Source organism: Bicyclus anynana, chromosome 7 (assembly GCF_947172395.1).
Source record: "Bicyclus anynana chromosome 7, ilBicAnyn1.1, whole genome shotgun sequence".
Classification (NCBI taxonomy): domain Eukaryota; kingdom Metazoa; phylum Arthropoda; class Insecta; order Lepidoptera; family Nymphalidae; genus Bicyclus; species Bicyclus anynana.
The window spans coordinates 8756004-8773052 of NC_069089.1; the positions used below are offsets into that span (position 1 = coordinate 8756004).

Sequence of the window (17049 nt, forward strand, 5' to 3'; positions counted from 1 at the left end):
AATGTTCTTTTAACTTTTATCAATTTAGTGATATAATTATGTTAAGCGTACAAAGCATTGCATACTACCGACAATAATTAACAATAATAATTGATTGTAACCCAGCTAAGGTAAACTTAATTTATTTTAAAAAGTCAATGGATAGTAAAACCAACCTACTAGAAGTATGTAAACTTAATACTTACCCCTTCTTTTACCTATAATAGGCAAGTCAGTCGAGCAATTAGTAAGATGACGATGGTTATTTGAAAATCAAACTCAAAAGTAGAACACGTAATTCCAAAAATTCCACCACTGAAAAGTAATTGACACTCGTTCGTCTCGTATTTTGCGTACATCCTTTAAGCTATTTTTTTTTTGTTTCAGATACACTATACGATGTGCCGACGGGCATGATTGTATTGCTGTCGTTTTTGTACGGCTCAATATCCGTCCTGGCAGTTGTCGGGAATTTCCTCGTCATGTGGGTTGTGGCTACCTCACGTCGAATGCAGAGTGTAACTAATTGTTACATAGCTAATTTAGCACTAGCTGATATTGTTATAGGATTATTTGCTGTACCATTCCAAGTAAGTATTCATTTATTAGCGTATCAGGATACATCCGTCATCATTATCAGCCCGTTTTAACAGCCCACTACGAAACTATCGATTTCGAAATTTAAAAATACATATACATATACATTAGTTCCTTGTTTCCAACCATAATAAAAAGTAAAGTTTTTAAAAAATAATCATACATACAGCCGAACGTAAAACCTCCTCCTTTTTGGAAGTCGGTTAAAACTATAACCCGACTACGTAAAAAAGTGGTTTAAAAAATTTAAACGGTCTATACGTACTACCGCAATTTAAATTTTGACACAAAGAATATAATGTAGGTACATGCATATTCGTTCGTTTCTTTTGATACCAAACACGTTATAGTGATTTGATTTTTGTCGAGGTTAAAATATGATGTTTAAATTAAATCATATATTTTTTTTATAAAACTTTTATTGCCTATGTTACTCGCGCTATTATTACGAATCTTTTGACACTCTCATTCATTAACATCGGTTCAGTAGTTTCGGCGCTACGGTGGATCATACATATATACATACTTACATATAAACTATACTACCAAAACTTCCTTTTGACTTCGCCGTAGTTGGGTAAAAATTAACATCACATCGGTGAAGCCGTTTTAAATTGTAGCAAGACAAAGAAACAGCTCTTAATTATTATATTATGTAATATGTAAGATTAAGTTACCTATCTGATGATATCTGAGACGTTCTTTTATTCCAGCTAGTAATATTAAGTATTGTTCTATTTTCTCCGAACACCGACATTTTGCTTAGCAGAGGGAATATAAGAATATTATTCACGACCATAAAACAAGGTGAATGTCTTTAATAAAGTACGCCTACGCCTTATTTCGCATCAATATGACATGTATGTATATTGTTGACATAGGGAAGTTCTGACTTCGATTCCAAACAGTATTTTTATTACATATTAACTATTATATTTTAATTATTTACTATATATACTTTACTAATTTTATTTAATTTAAGAAGTTAAATATCACGTGTCTCAATCGGTGAAGGAAAACATCGTGAGGAAACCTGCATACCAGAGAATTATCTTCATTATCTGCGTGTGTGAAGTCTGCCAATCCGCTTTGAGCCAGCGTGGTGGACTATTGGCCTAACCCCTCTCATTCTTAGAGGAGACTCGAGCTCAGCAGTGATCCGAATATGGTTTGATGACGAATGACTATATATACGTAGTAAAACTATTGAATATGTCCGCGATGTAATTTCTTAGTTCTATTATAAGATATTGTTAATGAAGGAAGAAAAAATAAATGTAGTGTTTAATTTGGATTCAGTAAAAAATCCGACTGAGAAAATAATTAATTTGGTGTAGAATTAAGCAAACGTCTTTCCATTTTTCTCGTTATACAAAAACATATTTTCTCATAAATCTTACTCCAGATATAGGTTAAGTTTGCTAAGAGAAAGCATAAAACCATAACGTAAAAAGCATTTCGAATGGATCCAAAGAACAATGCGGCGAATGCATACGAAACCATTTCTAAATAATACTTTTACACCGTGAATGTATGTGGATAGATTGATTTTTACTCAGTAGGGAGCAGAGATCGACTTTATCAAAATATGAACATATTCCTATCATTCTGTGTGAATTTGTGTCAAATACAGTAAAAGCTCCTTATTCACGCTTCCTTTATTCACGTTTTCACTATTCGCGGATTAAAAAATTGCGTCCCAATTTCTATATTCGCGGCTAAATATTTCGTTATTCGCGGATCTGACTGACGAAATTGACGTAAAATCTGCAAATTTAAACTTTAACTTGCAATTACCTATTGTCGAAATTGCGAATGGATGGTCTAAGAATGCCACTGCTTAAAATCACTCTGAATAGAAGAAGCTTTTAAAATATGTTAAGCAAGAAAAAAATTCAAAATTTTTCAAACCATTCTCTAAGACTGAAGAAATGAAGAAGAAGAACTGTTAATCAATAACTCACCCAAAAATTTCATACAATCCCATATAAAATACCATACCAAATTCACGGTTTCTGTATTCGCAACACAATTAGAGAACTTTCCACCGCAAATAATGAGCTTTTACTGTAATTTGAAACTGTATAAATTACAGTAACAGTTCAATCATTCTTTAAATTTCGATAAAGGGTATGCAGCATTTCAAATAGATCACAATATTGTTGTTTTTATTTATTTTTTTTATACATTATTTGTAGTAAGTGCAGCAACGTATGCTAGATAGCCTTCACATTGCTTCCCAACGTGTTGCTCAGAATGAACTAATGAACTTCGAAAGACTAAGGTCTTGTTACATGACTTCGTCTTCGGGACCGATTACAGTGACCGAGAGAGACCTGTGTTAGTAGAGAAGGGATTTCTGAATTCAACGAAAGCTGTTTCTAAATATACTTAATAACCATTATCAGCCGATTAAAATCTATTGCTGGACATAACACTCTCGTAATGACTGCCAAACTTTCCATGATTTTGAGCCGCATGAATCCAGCGGCTAAATACCTTGTACAAAATTTGAGTTTCGGCAAAAACAGCTACTAGATTAGACTTTTTAAAATTAAAAATTAAAAATTCAATTATTTCAAGTAGGCTCAGTTTACAAGCACTTTTGATACGTCAGTTGACTATTTGTAAAGATTCTACCACCAGTTCGGAAGGCAGATTCTGCTGAGAAGATAAAACTTGTATCTTTCTTCTATCGCGATCTTATAGATTCGCGTCACCAACATGCTTAGTGTGCTGTGTGCCTTTTGACGCTTTTTGGATGGGTGAAATATTGTACGTTCGCGGATATGCTTATAGCAGTATATCTGCAGCTAAGTATACAGCTGATGTACAGTGCTGTGTATATGTATAATGATTTTATACTATTAGAGCTATTGTGTTTTCACTTCTATCGGCAATGAAGCAGGACAGCTATCGTTGCTACACTTTAATTTCTACTACTCTATAACTGGCAATTTTCATTTATTCAAGTATATTTCAGTACTTAAAAAAAAATACTACTTTTACTAGATACTTAAATTTAATAAATTTCTTTTGATTTACTTGGAAAGTTCGAAATTTTTCGTAAATTATGGAAATCTGCTCGAGACATCCATCGGGAGTTAGAAGATGGTCGTTAGATTTGTTAAGGGGCATTTTTTTGCTTTTCCTTGGGAATTATGAATTGTTGAAATTTCGCAAAACTTTTAATGTTGCACAGATCTCTTTAATAAGTGTTAGGTACTTTTTACCTCCTTAGTGATTTATTTCGTGGAATGTTATTTAGTCTAATTTGACCGGACTATTTACGACAGGGTCAGAATGATAAACAAGTACTTGGGTTAGTACAGTAGATATTGGTTTTACAATAATTTACACTTGACTAGAGGACTTGCGAAGAAAGAGCGGGAAGGTGCAATACATTATATTCACCTATAATTATATATTTATATACTTATTATATTATTATTACTTATTATATTGATTCTCTCATTTATTTATTATACTTATAAAATACAAAACACTATTAAAACTTTATAAAAAAAAATCAACCCTCCCGCTGCGGGACATTTGAGTGCCGAAGCAACCGGTGGTCAGGGCTCCAGAGTGAGGAACCTCCTCACAAAACGTGCCGTCTCAAGAATCACTGCCTTTTGTATCCGACTCTTTATCCAACGGTTAAGCAAAAGCTTCTTAAGGACTGAAACAACTATCGGAACAATAGTTGACTCAACAATGCACATGGCGGTAATCTCGTGAGCAAGGTCCCTTAATTATATTATTACTTATATACAAATACATATATTATTAAATTTAGATATATATATATATATATAACAATAATATAAATAAATACCTTTAAAATACCAATAAAGATGAGCCTTTGAGTGAATTCCTTTAAAATTATTTTATGCCTGGAAGGAGTCCCGGCTCTGTAGTAGGTCGTTAAAATAGGCTGATAAAGATGGTGATAATGATGATGGCGATAATGATGATGATGATGATGATGATGATGATGGCGATGATGATGATGACAATATCTTATTCCGTAGTTCCAAGCCGCATTGCTCCAGCGATGGCTGCTCCCTCACTTTATGTGTGCATTTTGTCCGTTCGTGCAAGCGTTGAGTGTGAACGTCAGTGTGTTCACTTTGACGGCAATCGCCGTGGACCGACACCGAGCCATCATTACTCCGCTCAGGTAAGAAACGATCATGCAAATATTATTATCTACTTGCGAACGCCTGCGACTTCGTCCAAAGGGCCTAGTGGCAGTTTGATGCTGTTACTATCGCGTTAACGTAAACGCGAATTTCTAAGGAATTGAAACAGCGCCATCTAGTGACACAACTGTTTCAATTCCATATAAATTCGCGTTTACGTCAACGCGATAGAAACATTAAGAAAATATTGAAAACTCCGACTAGGCACACTGTTGAAATTTAGTTTATCACCAATCACTGTTGCTCTTAACCTCTTCTATCTTTCAGTAAAAATCTCGTTAAATTCGGTTCTGCCGTTCTAAAGATTAGTCTGGACAAAAAGAAAAACAGACGGACAGATAGACAAAAATTTAAAAAAGCGTCTTTGTGGTTCATCCATCCATGATTATTTCATACAATAGAAAATGTATTTTATACTATAGTATAAAATTTTACTGTTTAATAACTATAAACACTTGAGAAAACACGGTTATCTTGAAATTAATGGATTACGCAACGGTTTTGTGTTATATCTACAATAATACGGGGAAGAGGAAGAACAAGAAAAATCCCCGTGCCCCGTACACGCTTGAAAGATTCAATACTGGGTCAATCGTTCTGTGTCACATAAACAGAAATCACAGATAAATTAGGGCTACTATGAATGCGTCAAGTAATTTAATTAGCTAATTTGGAAAAAATCTTCAATTAGAGAGACGAATATCTTAGCATTCCATGGATTCACCGTGCAGGTGCCAGGTCCATCGCGTGGTAGAGAAAAAAACACCGAGCAAAGTCCAAAACTTGTGACTACTGGACGTAGGGCTAAGGAATTCCTTGACGATTGATCAACACTCCCCTTTTTCCTGAAAAAAATACGTATTTCAGCTTCAGCAGTATCTGTAAATAAAGTATTAAATAAAGAATTCTTTTACTCCAAAAAAAAAAGTAGAGATTCGGTAAACAAGACACAGGCTCACGTGCCTAAAAGAAAAGTTTTACGTTAATGTAAATCAACCGCAATTTGGTTTAAGATTACCACGCCCGTAAGATTTATGATAAAAGGATTTATAGCGTAACATTTTAATTCGAGCTATCGAATTAAGCAGCAAGTTTATTTGTATATCTAATTAAGAAAGATTTACATTTATATTAGTGTGAGTAAAGTAACAATAAAAAAAATTGGAAAGCTTCCGATAGCCAAAAATTTAGCCATAATAATGTCGTAGTTTTTCGTCAGACATTCCATCCATCATAATAGATAGATAGATCTACTCTATTTGCACACCATAAAGACAAATAATAATAAGAAGATATCAGCATACAAAAGGCGGCATTATTGCTAAGTAGCGATATTCATCATCATCATCATCATCATATCAGCCGATGGACGTCCACTGCAGGACATAGGCCTTTTGTAGGGACTTCCAAACATCACGATACTGAGCCGCCTGCATCCAGCGAATCCCTGCGACTCGCTTGATGTCGTCAGTCCACCTGGTGGGGGGTCGGCCAACACTGCGCTTACTAGTGCGGGGTCGCCATTCCAGCACTTTGGGACCCCAACGTCCATCGGCTCTTCGAACTATGTGCCCCGCCCATTGCAACTTTGTATGGACGGCAAAATCATTTAAGGTTCGCAGACGACATAGTTATAATAGCTGAAACCTCTAAAGACCTAGAAGAAATGATGAGATCACTTGATGATGAAAGTTCCAAAATTGGCTTGGAAATGAATGTAAGCAAAACAAAGATAATGACTAATAGCCATAAAAGGCACATTGAAATAAAAGGAAATAACATGGAATATGTAAACGAGTACCTATATCTGGGGAAACAGCTATCATTTAACAAGTTCAATAACGAAGATGAAATAACAAGAAGAATCAACATAACTTGGAAAAAATTTTGGTCACAGAAAGAAGTCCTTAAAGGAAATTACGACATGCATTTGAAAAAAGTAGTTTTCGATTCGTGTCTTTTACCATGCTTACTATACGGTTGCCAGACCTGGATATTTACAAACAAAACAAAACAACAAATTAAATGTACTCAGAGAGCAATGGAAAGAAGCATGTTGAAGATTAGGAAAATTCAAAAAGTGAAGAATGTGACCATCAGACAAAAAACTAAAGTGACCGATGCTCTTAGCCATGCACTCACACTTAAATGGAAATGGGCCGGCCACATCTCAAGATATGTAGACAAAAGATGGACTATTGAAGCAACACGATGGAAAGGTCCATTAGGAAAAAGAAATGTAGGAAGACCAATCCGACGGTGGGCTGATGATATCATTCAGATAGCCGGAAACGAATGGATGAAATCTGGCAAAGACAGGGAGTTGTGGAAGAAGATGGAGGAGGCCTTTACCCTTTCAGGGGTCCATATTTAATAAGAACTTACTAACTAATATTACTAACATAATTTAAGAAAACTTGCTAACAGACTACTAACAACTTTAAAAATGTAATTTAGATATGTAAATTTAGATATGGAATAAACGGCTTATTTATTTATTTATTTATTTATTATGGACGGCAAAAACAAAACACAGCCCCTAGTCCCCGGCAGCCCCGCTATTCCTGGCTCTGGCAGCGGTTATGGTAACGGCGGGGCAAGGGGTGTTAAGAATCTCCGGCAGAGATTCCGCTGCCAACCCCGACGACTAGACCTGGCAACATACAACGCACGCACTTTGAGGTCCGACGAAAAGGTCATCGAGCTGGAAGAAGTTATGAGCAAGTTGCACTGGGATATCATAGGATTGTCTGAAGTCCGAAGAGAGGGGGAGGGCTCGATAATCCTTGAATCCGGCAACATGCTCTACTACCGGGAGGGCGACCAACAGTCCCAGGGTGGTGTCGGATTTATCGTTCACAAGTCCCTCGTGAACAATGTTGTAAAAGTCGAGAGTGTGTCGAGCAGGGTAGCGTTCCTGGTCCTCCGAATTACCAAACGGTATTCGTTGAAGGTTATACAGGTTTACGCACCGACCTCGACACATCCCGACGAGGAGGTAGAGGTATTGTATGAGGATATTTCTAAAGCCATACATGCCTCAAACTCTTATTACAATGTTGTGATGGGGGATTTTAACGCAAAGCTGGGCGAACGTAGCGGTTCAGAGTTGAAAGTGGGACGATTTGGATATGGGCAACGGAACGATAGGGGCCAAATGTTGGCTGACTTCATGGAGAAGGAGGGCCTCTTTATGATGAACTCCTTCTTCAAGAAGCCACCACACAGGAAATGGACCTGGATGAGCCCCGATGGTTCCACGAAAAACGAGATCGACTTCATCTTGTCTACCAGACGGCAAATATTCAACGATGTTTCTGTGATCCATAGGGTGAAAACCGGTAGCGATCACCGAATGGTTAGAGGCACGTTGAATATCAACATTCAGCTGGAACGGTATCGACTGGTTAAGTCTACGCTCCGACCTACTCGTGCCCATATTCAAAACCCCGAGTCCTTTCAACTAGAACTGCAGAACCGCTTTGATTGCCTAGCAAATTGCGAAACTGTGGACGATCTGAACAACAGGTTCGTGGAAACTGTCCATTCCGTTGGGTCTAAGTTCTATAAGACCCACCGTGCGAAAAGAACCAAAAAGTTCTCGGACCAAACACTTAAACTCATGGAAGAGAGGCAAGAAATGAGATTACAGTCTTCAGCAGATGCGTCAAAATACCGACAAATCAGTAGACAGATCTCTAAGTCGCAAACCAGCGACTTGCGAAATTTCAATACCGAGCGTATTAAAAATGCGATTGAAAATAATCGAGGCTCGAAAGTTTTCGCCAGAGATCTGTCTATTGGACAGAGGCAGCTGACGCGTTTGAAGACCGAACACGGTAATCTAATTTCTTCCAAGCCCGAGTTATTAAGTGAGGTCGAGAAGTTCTATGGACAGCTATACACGACTACTCAGCAGCCTGTTGCCAATTTGGCTAAAGACCCCAGAGCCAAGTTGACCCGACACTATACCGAAGATATCCCGGACGTCAGCCTATACGAGATTAGTGTGGCTCTCAAACACCTGAAGAACAATAAGGCGCCAGGTGAGGACGGAATCACAGCAGAACTCCTGAAAGCGGGTGGAAAACCGATACTTAAAGTCCTTCAGCGATTGTTCAATTCCGTCATTCACGAGGGCACGACGCCTGAGGCGTGGCATAGGAGCGTGGTGGTTCTGTTCTTCAAAAAAGGTGACAACACCTTGCTGAAGAATTACAGACCCATCTCGCTGCTAAGCCATGTTTACAAATTGTTCTCGAGAGTCATTACGAATCGTCTCGCTAATAGGTTTGACGACTTCCAGCCTCCTGAACAAGCCGGTTTCCGAAAAGGCTTTAGTACCATAGACCACATCCATACGCTGCGGCAGGTTATACAGAAGACTCACGAGTATAACCAGCCACTTTGCTTAGCGTTTGTGGACTATGAGAAAGCCTTCGATTCGGTGGAAACCTGGGCTGTGCTAAGGTCATTGCAGAGATGCCGAATTGATTACAGGTATATCCAAGCGTTGAAGTGCTTGTACGAAAACGCCACTATGTCAGTCCGTATTCAGGATCAGACTACGAGGCCAATCCAGTTGCAGCGAGGAGTGCGTCAGGGAGATGTGATCTCTCCGAAGCTATTTACCGCCGCACTGGAAGACGTCTTTAAGCTTCTGGACTGGAACGGACTTGGCATCAACATCAATGGCGAGTACATCACTCAACTGCGGTTCGCGGATGATGTAGTCATCATGGCACAGACTCTGGATGACCTTAGTACCATGCTCAATGACCTCAGCAGCGTTTCTCAACAGGTGGGCCTGAAAATGAACATGGGCAAAACAAAAATAATGTGTAATGCTCATGTATCGCTCCACCCAGTTATAGTTGAGAACGCTGCACTCGAAATTGTAGACGAATACATATACCTAGGACATATGATCCAGTTAGGTAGGTCCAATTTCGAGAAAGAGGTGAACCGTCGAATCCAACTCGGCTGGGCTGCATTCGGGAAGCTTCGCGACATCTTTTCGTCCGAAATTCCTCAGTGCCTGAAGACAAAAGTCTTCGAACAGTGCGTGTTGCCAGTGATGACCTATGGTTCCGAGACTTGGTCGCTAACTATGGGCCTCATAAGAAGGCTCAGAGTCACACAGCGGGCGATGGAACGAGCTATGTTAGGAGTATCTCTGCGTGATCGAATCAGAAATGAGGAGATCCGCAGAAGAACCAAAGTCACCGACATAGCTCAACGAGTTGCGAAGCTGAAGTGGCAATAGCGATATTAAGTACATATAATAGAAAAACAATGATATCTTTAGGTTTGTTTTTGGATAGTCATATAGTTGTATGCGTAGTATGCGTTAGCTTTTATGTTCTGTAGTTTATATTATAGCTAAGAATCATCTTCACAACCAAACCACGAACAACATCTTAATCGTCTATTTGTTTTAAAGCTAAAGTTACTCAAAAAATACACAGATTCACAAGAAACAACAGAAAAAGACAAATGAATTAAGAAAATAATGTTAGCTTAGCAATTATAGTTTATCTTTTCCAAAGGCCAAATTTTAACAATTTATAAACTTCACAATTACCACTATCGATATAATATGTATTATTTACGTCTGTGATTTTTGTTAATACGAATGTTATTTTTATGTACATTTTCATAAATAACCTTACCAAATACTAAAAATTTTGAAAGATTTTGGTCACATTGTTAGACTTTCAAGATAAAGGCATCTTTTAAACAAATCAAGGGATAAAAATATAATCTTTTGGATTGGGAATTTATTCTCAGAAAGAGATTATAGTTTCTCAAGAAATTTGTCTGGATTTTCCCGCCAGCGAAAACAACCAATAAAAATAACGATATTATTTACTAAAGATAGATATTCCTATAAATGAACTTCCGATATCAAATACTGTTGGGGAAAATCTGTCAGCGTTTTCCGAGAAAATAAATTGTATTTACACGGTGAAATAAAAATAGGAGCCAACTAAGGTAAGTCGTAAGTATTACTAGGTAGGAAGAACCAACAAAACCAATATGAATACTGAATATAAATAAAAGTTATCGAAGTTTTACGTGCCAACAAAGTTCGCATCCGTAAACAATCGATCTAATAATTTTATCACAGAAACGTATATAATAAAAGTGTCGGGTTACGGATTTCGCGAGCCTCCGGAAAGTTTCATGCTGCTATAAAACGGCATGGACCTATGGACTAAGACTGTAATGGCTGGACTTGCTACATTCCATAAAAGCGAAAACTTTATCAGCTCATGCATATGAAGGGAATGGAAAATGATGGAATTCAAAATTCATTTATTTCAAGTAGGCTCAGTTTACAAGCACTTTTGACACGTCAGTTGACTATTTGTAAAGATTCTACCGCCGGTTCGGAAGGCAGGTTCTGCTGAGAAGATACCGGCAAGAAACTCAACAGTTGCTCTTTTGAAAAAGTCATACAGTATTACAATTTACATTTGATAACAATTAAATTACAATTTCTTATAGTTTTATTTCCTGTGTGAAGGTGGAAGCTGATCCAATGGCCTCCAAGCACCTTTGTCGTTAAGGAACTCATCAATAGTGTAGTAACCTCGACTAAGTAAATGAATGAATGGATCATGGTTGTTTTGGGAGGTATCAGCTATAGGAATTACACTGCGGGTCTTTTATGTATCTTAGTGTGCGATTCAAATAATGAGTCAATGTATCGTTTTTCATCGTATTTCCGTTCATCATCAACTTACGTTGTGGTTATCGTCAATATACATAAAGTAGTATTAGTACAGTAAACCGTTATATAGGCTAGGTTGTTAAAATAAATGTGAGATAATCCTAAAAACAAAAATCGTACTTGATGTAAAATGGCTCAAGGTTATTATTATTACAAAAATAACAAACGATGTAGTTACTCATTGTTTGAATCGTACATCGAGATACAAGTACATACTCGTATTAGGCCTGCATAACCTCAATTGTCCAAGTATAAAAGGTCATTTTTTATATTTTGTATAGAATGTCATTAAAAATTATGTCGTGAGTAACTAAGGCACTCTTCCTAGTTTGCTCCTAAAAAATATTTTATTTTGCCACCAAGCGACTAGCGATGTCAAGGAATACGTTTAAGACTTGTATGTTTTAACCGTCTGGATTCTTGAAACCTGACATAAAAACAACACGGTAATACATAGTTGCCCCACTTAGCTATGGTAGGACCATGGCTATGTAAACTTTCAGCTTTGATAAAATGAAGAAGGTCTGGCTAAACAGGCTCTCTTTCTAGTAAATTCCAAACAAAGTCCATTAACAGTGATTGGGATCACCCGAAAAGAGCGATTCGTGCGTGCTCTGTTTTACGAGTGTTACTCTTATAATTGAAGTGGGTTAAGTAATTAATCGATTAACGATCATAATGGAAATTCACAGTAGTATCCATGACAGATTGATGTAGCTACATTGTCATAAATATACTGAGTTATAACGCCGTAGGGTGCATAAATCTCAATAAAAGTGACGTGAATACACATCGCTACCCGAAAGTATAACAATTCTTTGCTTTCTTACGGAATCTTCATAAATTTATTTAAACATGTACTTTGTAACATTGGCCTACCCTTGTATCATATGTGTGGGCTTGTATGGATTGATTTTATCTTTGCACTAGCTGACGCCGCGCGGTTTTACCCGCGTGGTTCCCGTTCCCGTAAGAAAAAGGATAATATATAGCCTATAGCCTTCCTCGATAAATGGGCTATCTAACATTGAAAGAATTTTTCAAATCGGACCAGTAGTTCCTGAGATTAGCGCGTTCAATCAAACAAACAAACAAATTCTTCAGCTTTATGTATTAGTATAGATTATAATTTGTACCATTGCTATTTTTCAACCGACGAAAAATTTTGGTGTTTATAAGATTACCGCATGTTCCTCTGTTTGTGACAAAGAGCTTTCCAAATAAACCACCTTCTTTCTTAATGAGGATAATAGGATATTAAATTTCATGTAATGAAGGATCAAAGAGACAATTGATTGAACGCGCTAATCTCAGAAACTACTGGTCCAATTTGTAAAATTCTTTCTGTGTTAGATAGCCCATTTATTGAGGAAGGCTTTAGGCTATATATAATCCCTGTATTCTTACAGGAACAGGAACCACGCGGGTAAAACCGCGCGGTGTCAGCTAGTACGCCGATAAAATTGCCTACGTCATATTTGCTATGCACGCAGCGAACGTAACTATGTCAATATACAAATTCTATAAATAGTTTCTGGACTGGATAATAAAACGAACTTTTCTAGCAACCATTTTTCCATCAAGCGCTACTGAGAGCAAATAACTTGAAATCCAGACAAATGGCCAAATCGGAAAATTGGACGCAATATTTCAATCACAAATCGTGTCCATTTATAAAGATATTTTTCGTACGAGTGTATACGGGAATTTGTATCATGGCTATTTTTCAACCGAGGAAAAGCATGAGTTTTTCACGTGTTTCTCTGTATCTGTTTGTGGCAAAGAAGTTCTCAAGCGATGATAAGCTACCCTTATTTGTAAAATATTTTGTATGTGTTCATTTAATTTTGTTGGTGGTCCAAATAAATAAATAAACGCAATCTTAAAGGTCGAAAATTAAAAATTAAAGTACCGAGGGTTAAAAAATTGCCTTGGTCCGAGAAGAGCCCACAACAAACTCAGCCAGGCTTTAGTTTTTGTTTAAAATACTAATATTATAAAGCTGAAGAGTTTGTTTGTTTGATTGAGCGCTAATCTCAGGAATTACTGGTCCGATTTGAAAAATTCTTTCAGTGTTAGATAGCCCATTTATTGAGGAAGGCTATAGGCTATATATTATCTCCATATTCTTACGGGAACGGAAACCACGCGGGTGAAACCGCGCGGCGTCGTCTTGTAATTACTAATTTTACAAATTTATCTAGAACTAGACTATGTACACAATCATATAATGCAATTCAATGCCAAGCATTTTTATAATCTAAATAATTCTGAACACTTTAATAAGATTTTCCTATAAACTTGCGTTTAATATACAGTCAGAAAAACAAAATTTATTTTCAAAATTTACTTTTTAATTAATATTTTTTGCTTTGAAGAATATATTTCTAGGTCCTAAGATAATAAGGTAATAAGGTAGATAATAAGGTAATAAGGTAGATGATAAGGTATAATGTAAAATACAGAGGCAATATTGATATAACATTATAGAAACAACAAACATAAGATAACACGAATTTGGTCTATTAGGTTATTAATATGAAGGTTTTTGTTTCAGTGCGCACACATCGAAACGTATCGCTAAGGTTATCATAGTATTTATATGGGTTTTGGCGTTATCACTTGCCGCGCCCATGGCAATGTCATGGGAGGTTATCATGGCAGAGGAACAAGACCCAGGTAAAATTAAAATAATATGTTTTTATTATTTACTAGCGGACGTCCGCCATTAAAGCTTTGATCCGGTCTAACACTAACTGTAAACTACCTCCCTGCCAAATTTCATCTTCTGTATACATCAAGCGGTTCAATTTCATCAACAATTCGTGATGAGTGACCATTTTGGCTGGTGGGAGGCTTCAGCCGTGGCTAGTTACCACCCTACCAGCAAAGGCGTACCGCCAAGCGATTTACGATGTCGTGTAGAAACCGAAAGGGGTGTGGATTTTCATCCTCCTCCTAACAAGTTAGCCCGCTTCCATCTTAGACTACATTATCACTTACCACTAGGTGAGATTGTAGTCTAGGGCTAACTTGTAAAGAATAAAAAAAAAAACATTTTTATATTAAGATTTATCAATTTTGAAATGCTCAGCCCAAAAGTATAACTTATCTTTAAGGGTAAAATTTAAAACAAAATATCTCAATAGCTCCAAAATCAAACCAAGTATCAAACGTCTTTTATGGATAATCGTACATGTGCGTATTACGTATCTGTTAAGGTACCAACTTCGGCCTTGAAGAATATCCTTATCCATTTTATATATTGCTCGCTTGAGTAATATATAAAATGGGTAAAGAAAAGTAGCTCACACTATTGCAATGTATATTAAGTGTGCTACGTCGTATTTACGAGTATGTATGAAAATGCGTAAGGAAAATTGCTTGTTTTCCTTCCCACTGATCTCTATGTTTATTGTTTCTCTTGGTTGATAGTAAAATCTTTATAGCGGTTTATCACGCTCTTGCTTAGCTGACATTAGGTAAGTGTATACGTTATCAACCCATATTTGACTCACTGCTGAGCTCGAGTCTCCTTTCAAAATGATAGGGGTTGGGCCAATAGGCCTCCACGTTGGGCCTTCACACTGGCCTGGGCAGACTTCTCACATGCAGAGAATTATTAAGAAAATTCTCTGGTATGCAGGTTTCCTCACGATGTTTTCCTTCACCGTTTGAGAAACGTGATATTTAATTTCTTACAATGCACACAACTGAAAAGTTGGAGGCATGCCCCGGACCAGATTCGAACCCACACCCTCTGGAATCGAAGGCAGAGGTTATATCCACTGGGCTATCGCGGCTAGTGTAGCTGGCTGGTAGTTATTACGACTCAACATCTTCAATAGGACTCAAACGCTATATAGGTAGGTATATGGGGAACTATTTGAAACAAACTTTTAATGTTTGGCAACAATAAATAAAAAATCCTTAAGAAACAATTACATTGGTGTATATTTACTGTATCAATATTAAGTAATTATTTCAAGTCAATTAGCTTTAGACTCCGCGCCACGAAACAAGTCTCGTAGACGCGGCGCTAATGTCATAATGGCGTTCATTGTAATTTGGTAATGGGGGTCTTATTGTCATTTTGTGTAAGACGCTGTTAATTTTAGTTCAGGTTTTAACCGCGGGACTTCTATCGTGTGACTACGCGTTTTTTCTGTTGGGTAATGCAATCACAAATGGATGTTCGAATTCTGTATTTTTATAAGTAAACTGTCAACTTTTGGATGCTGTTGCAGATAAAAGATTCTTATTACATACCAAGCCTTGAAGTTTCGAATCGGTTTTTTCGTGATAAAGCGTTTTAATAGTGCAAACACTAACTAAAGTGGCCATGTTTTTTATTACTACATAGACTAACGGTTTATTTTGGCTGGCATTAAAGCCTTACCATAAACAAAGACTGTTCAGTTGTGTGCATTTTAAGAATTTAAATATCACGTGTCTCATACGGTGAAGGAAAACATCGTGAGGAAACCTGCATACTAGAAAATTTCTTAATTTTCTCGTGTGTGAAGTCTGCCAATCCGTATTGGGCCAGCGTGGTGGACTATTGGTCTAACCCCTCTCATTCTGAGAGGAGACTCGATTATATCATTAAATAAATATTTATTTTAAGTTAATAATTAATTTATGTAAACTAAGCCACTGATTGAATTGATAAGTGAAACTAAATTAATTCACCGGATGGTATGGAATACGTGCTCAATTGCCGTAGTGTAAGTTATCCAATAAACAAACATTACATCCCCGTTACACATAAATTAATATTTACAATACAAAATGATCAGATTACCATAATGTTTATTTATAAGACCACATTTGAACTAGTATAATGTAGTAATTAATCGACGCACGGACTTTCAAAGATATACATGTACTTATAAAATAAATATATTTTATTATGTCTTAATATATAAATTTAATTTAATTTCGAAATCCGCTTGACATACAAGGTTGAAATTGGGCAGGGTTTTGCGAGAGCGCCGGATTAAGGAGGTCTAAGGGCGGACGAAGTCACGGGCGTCCGCTAGTTGTTTTTTAAAGAAATTAATAGCTGTAACAGGTTATAACTAAAGGAAAATAGATCGGTGTTCATTATGAACGTATCCTTGTTACTGTGAAAATTAAATTAATTATGATTAAGAAAACAAAGTTTGTATTTCGTAGGCCTAATTAATTTAAGTCAAACAGAAAATTACACAGGTTAATTATAATTTTTTTTTTATTGGTTTGCTAATATGGCACAATTACTTAACCTAACATATATTAAAAATAGCTTCTTCTCATCCTCACGTAATTGTGCCTACTTGAAGCAAACACAACATGCTTACATAGGGTACATAACGCAAATTATTAACTTACTCTAAACAAACAGAAAAAAGACAAACAAACAAAAAATAAATGTGAAGAAGTAATCCATCCAGTCTTACTGCTTCTTCTTACTGCTAATTGATTATCCACGTCTATTAAAGGGTAAATGGATTCAATGTTCCCTTTCCTTTTGAAAAAACTGTCTAACAC

At 36.7% G+C, this 17049-nt stretch overlaps 1 protein-coding gene across 1 annotated transcript in view; it reads left to right on the top strand.

The window, feature by feature from the left end:
• The window catches only part of LOC112047136 (RYamide receptor), a 67844-nt gene that overhangs the window by 33540 nt on the left and 17255 nt on the right, over positions 1 to 17049 (top strand). Inside the window, exons 3-5 of the mRNA XM_024084168.2 lie at positions 367 to 569; positions 4611 to 4759; positions 14075 to 14196. Coding sequence (XP_023939936.1) covers positions 367 to 569; positions 4611 to 4759; positions 14075 to 14196 — 474 coding nt within the window. The remainder of the gene's footprint in view (positions 1 to 366; positions 570 to 4610; positions 4760 to 14074; positions 14197 to 17049) is intronic.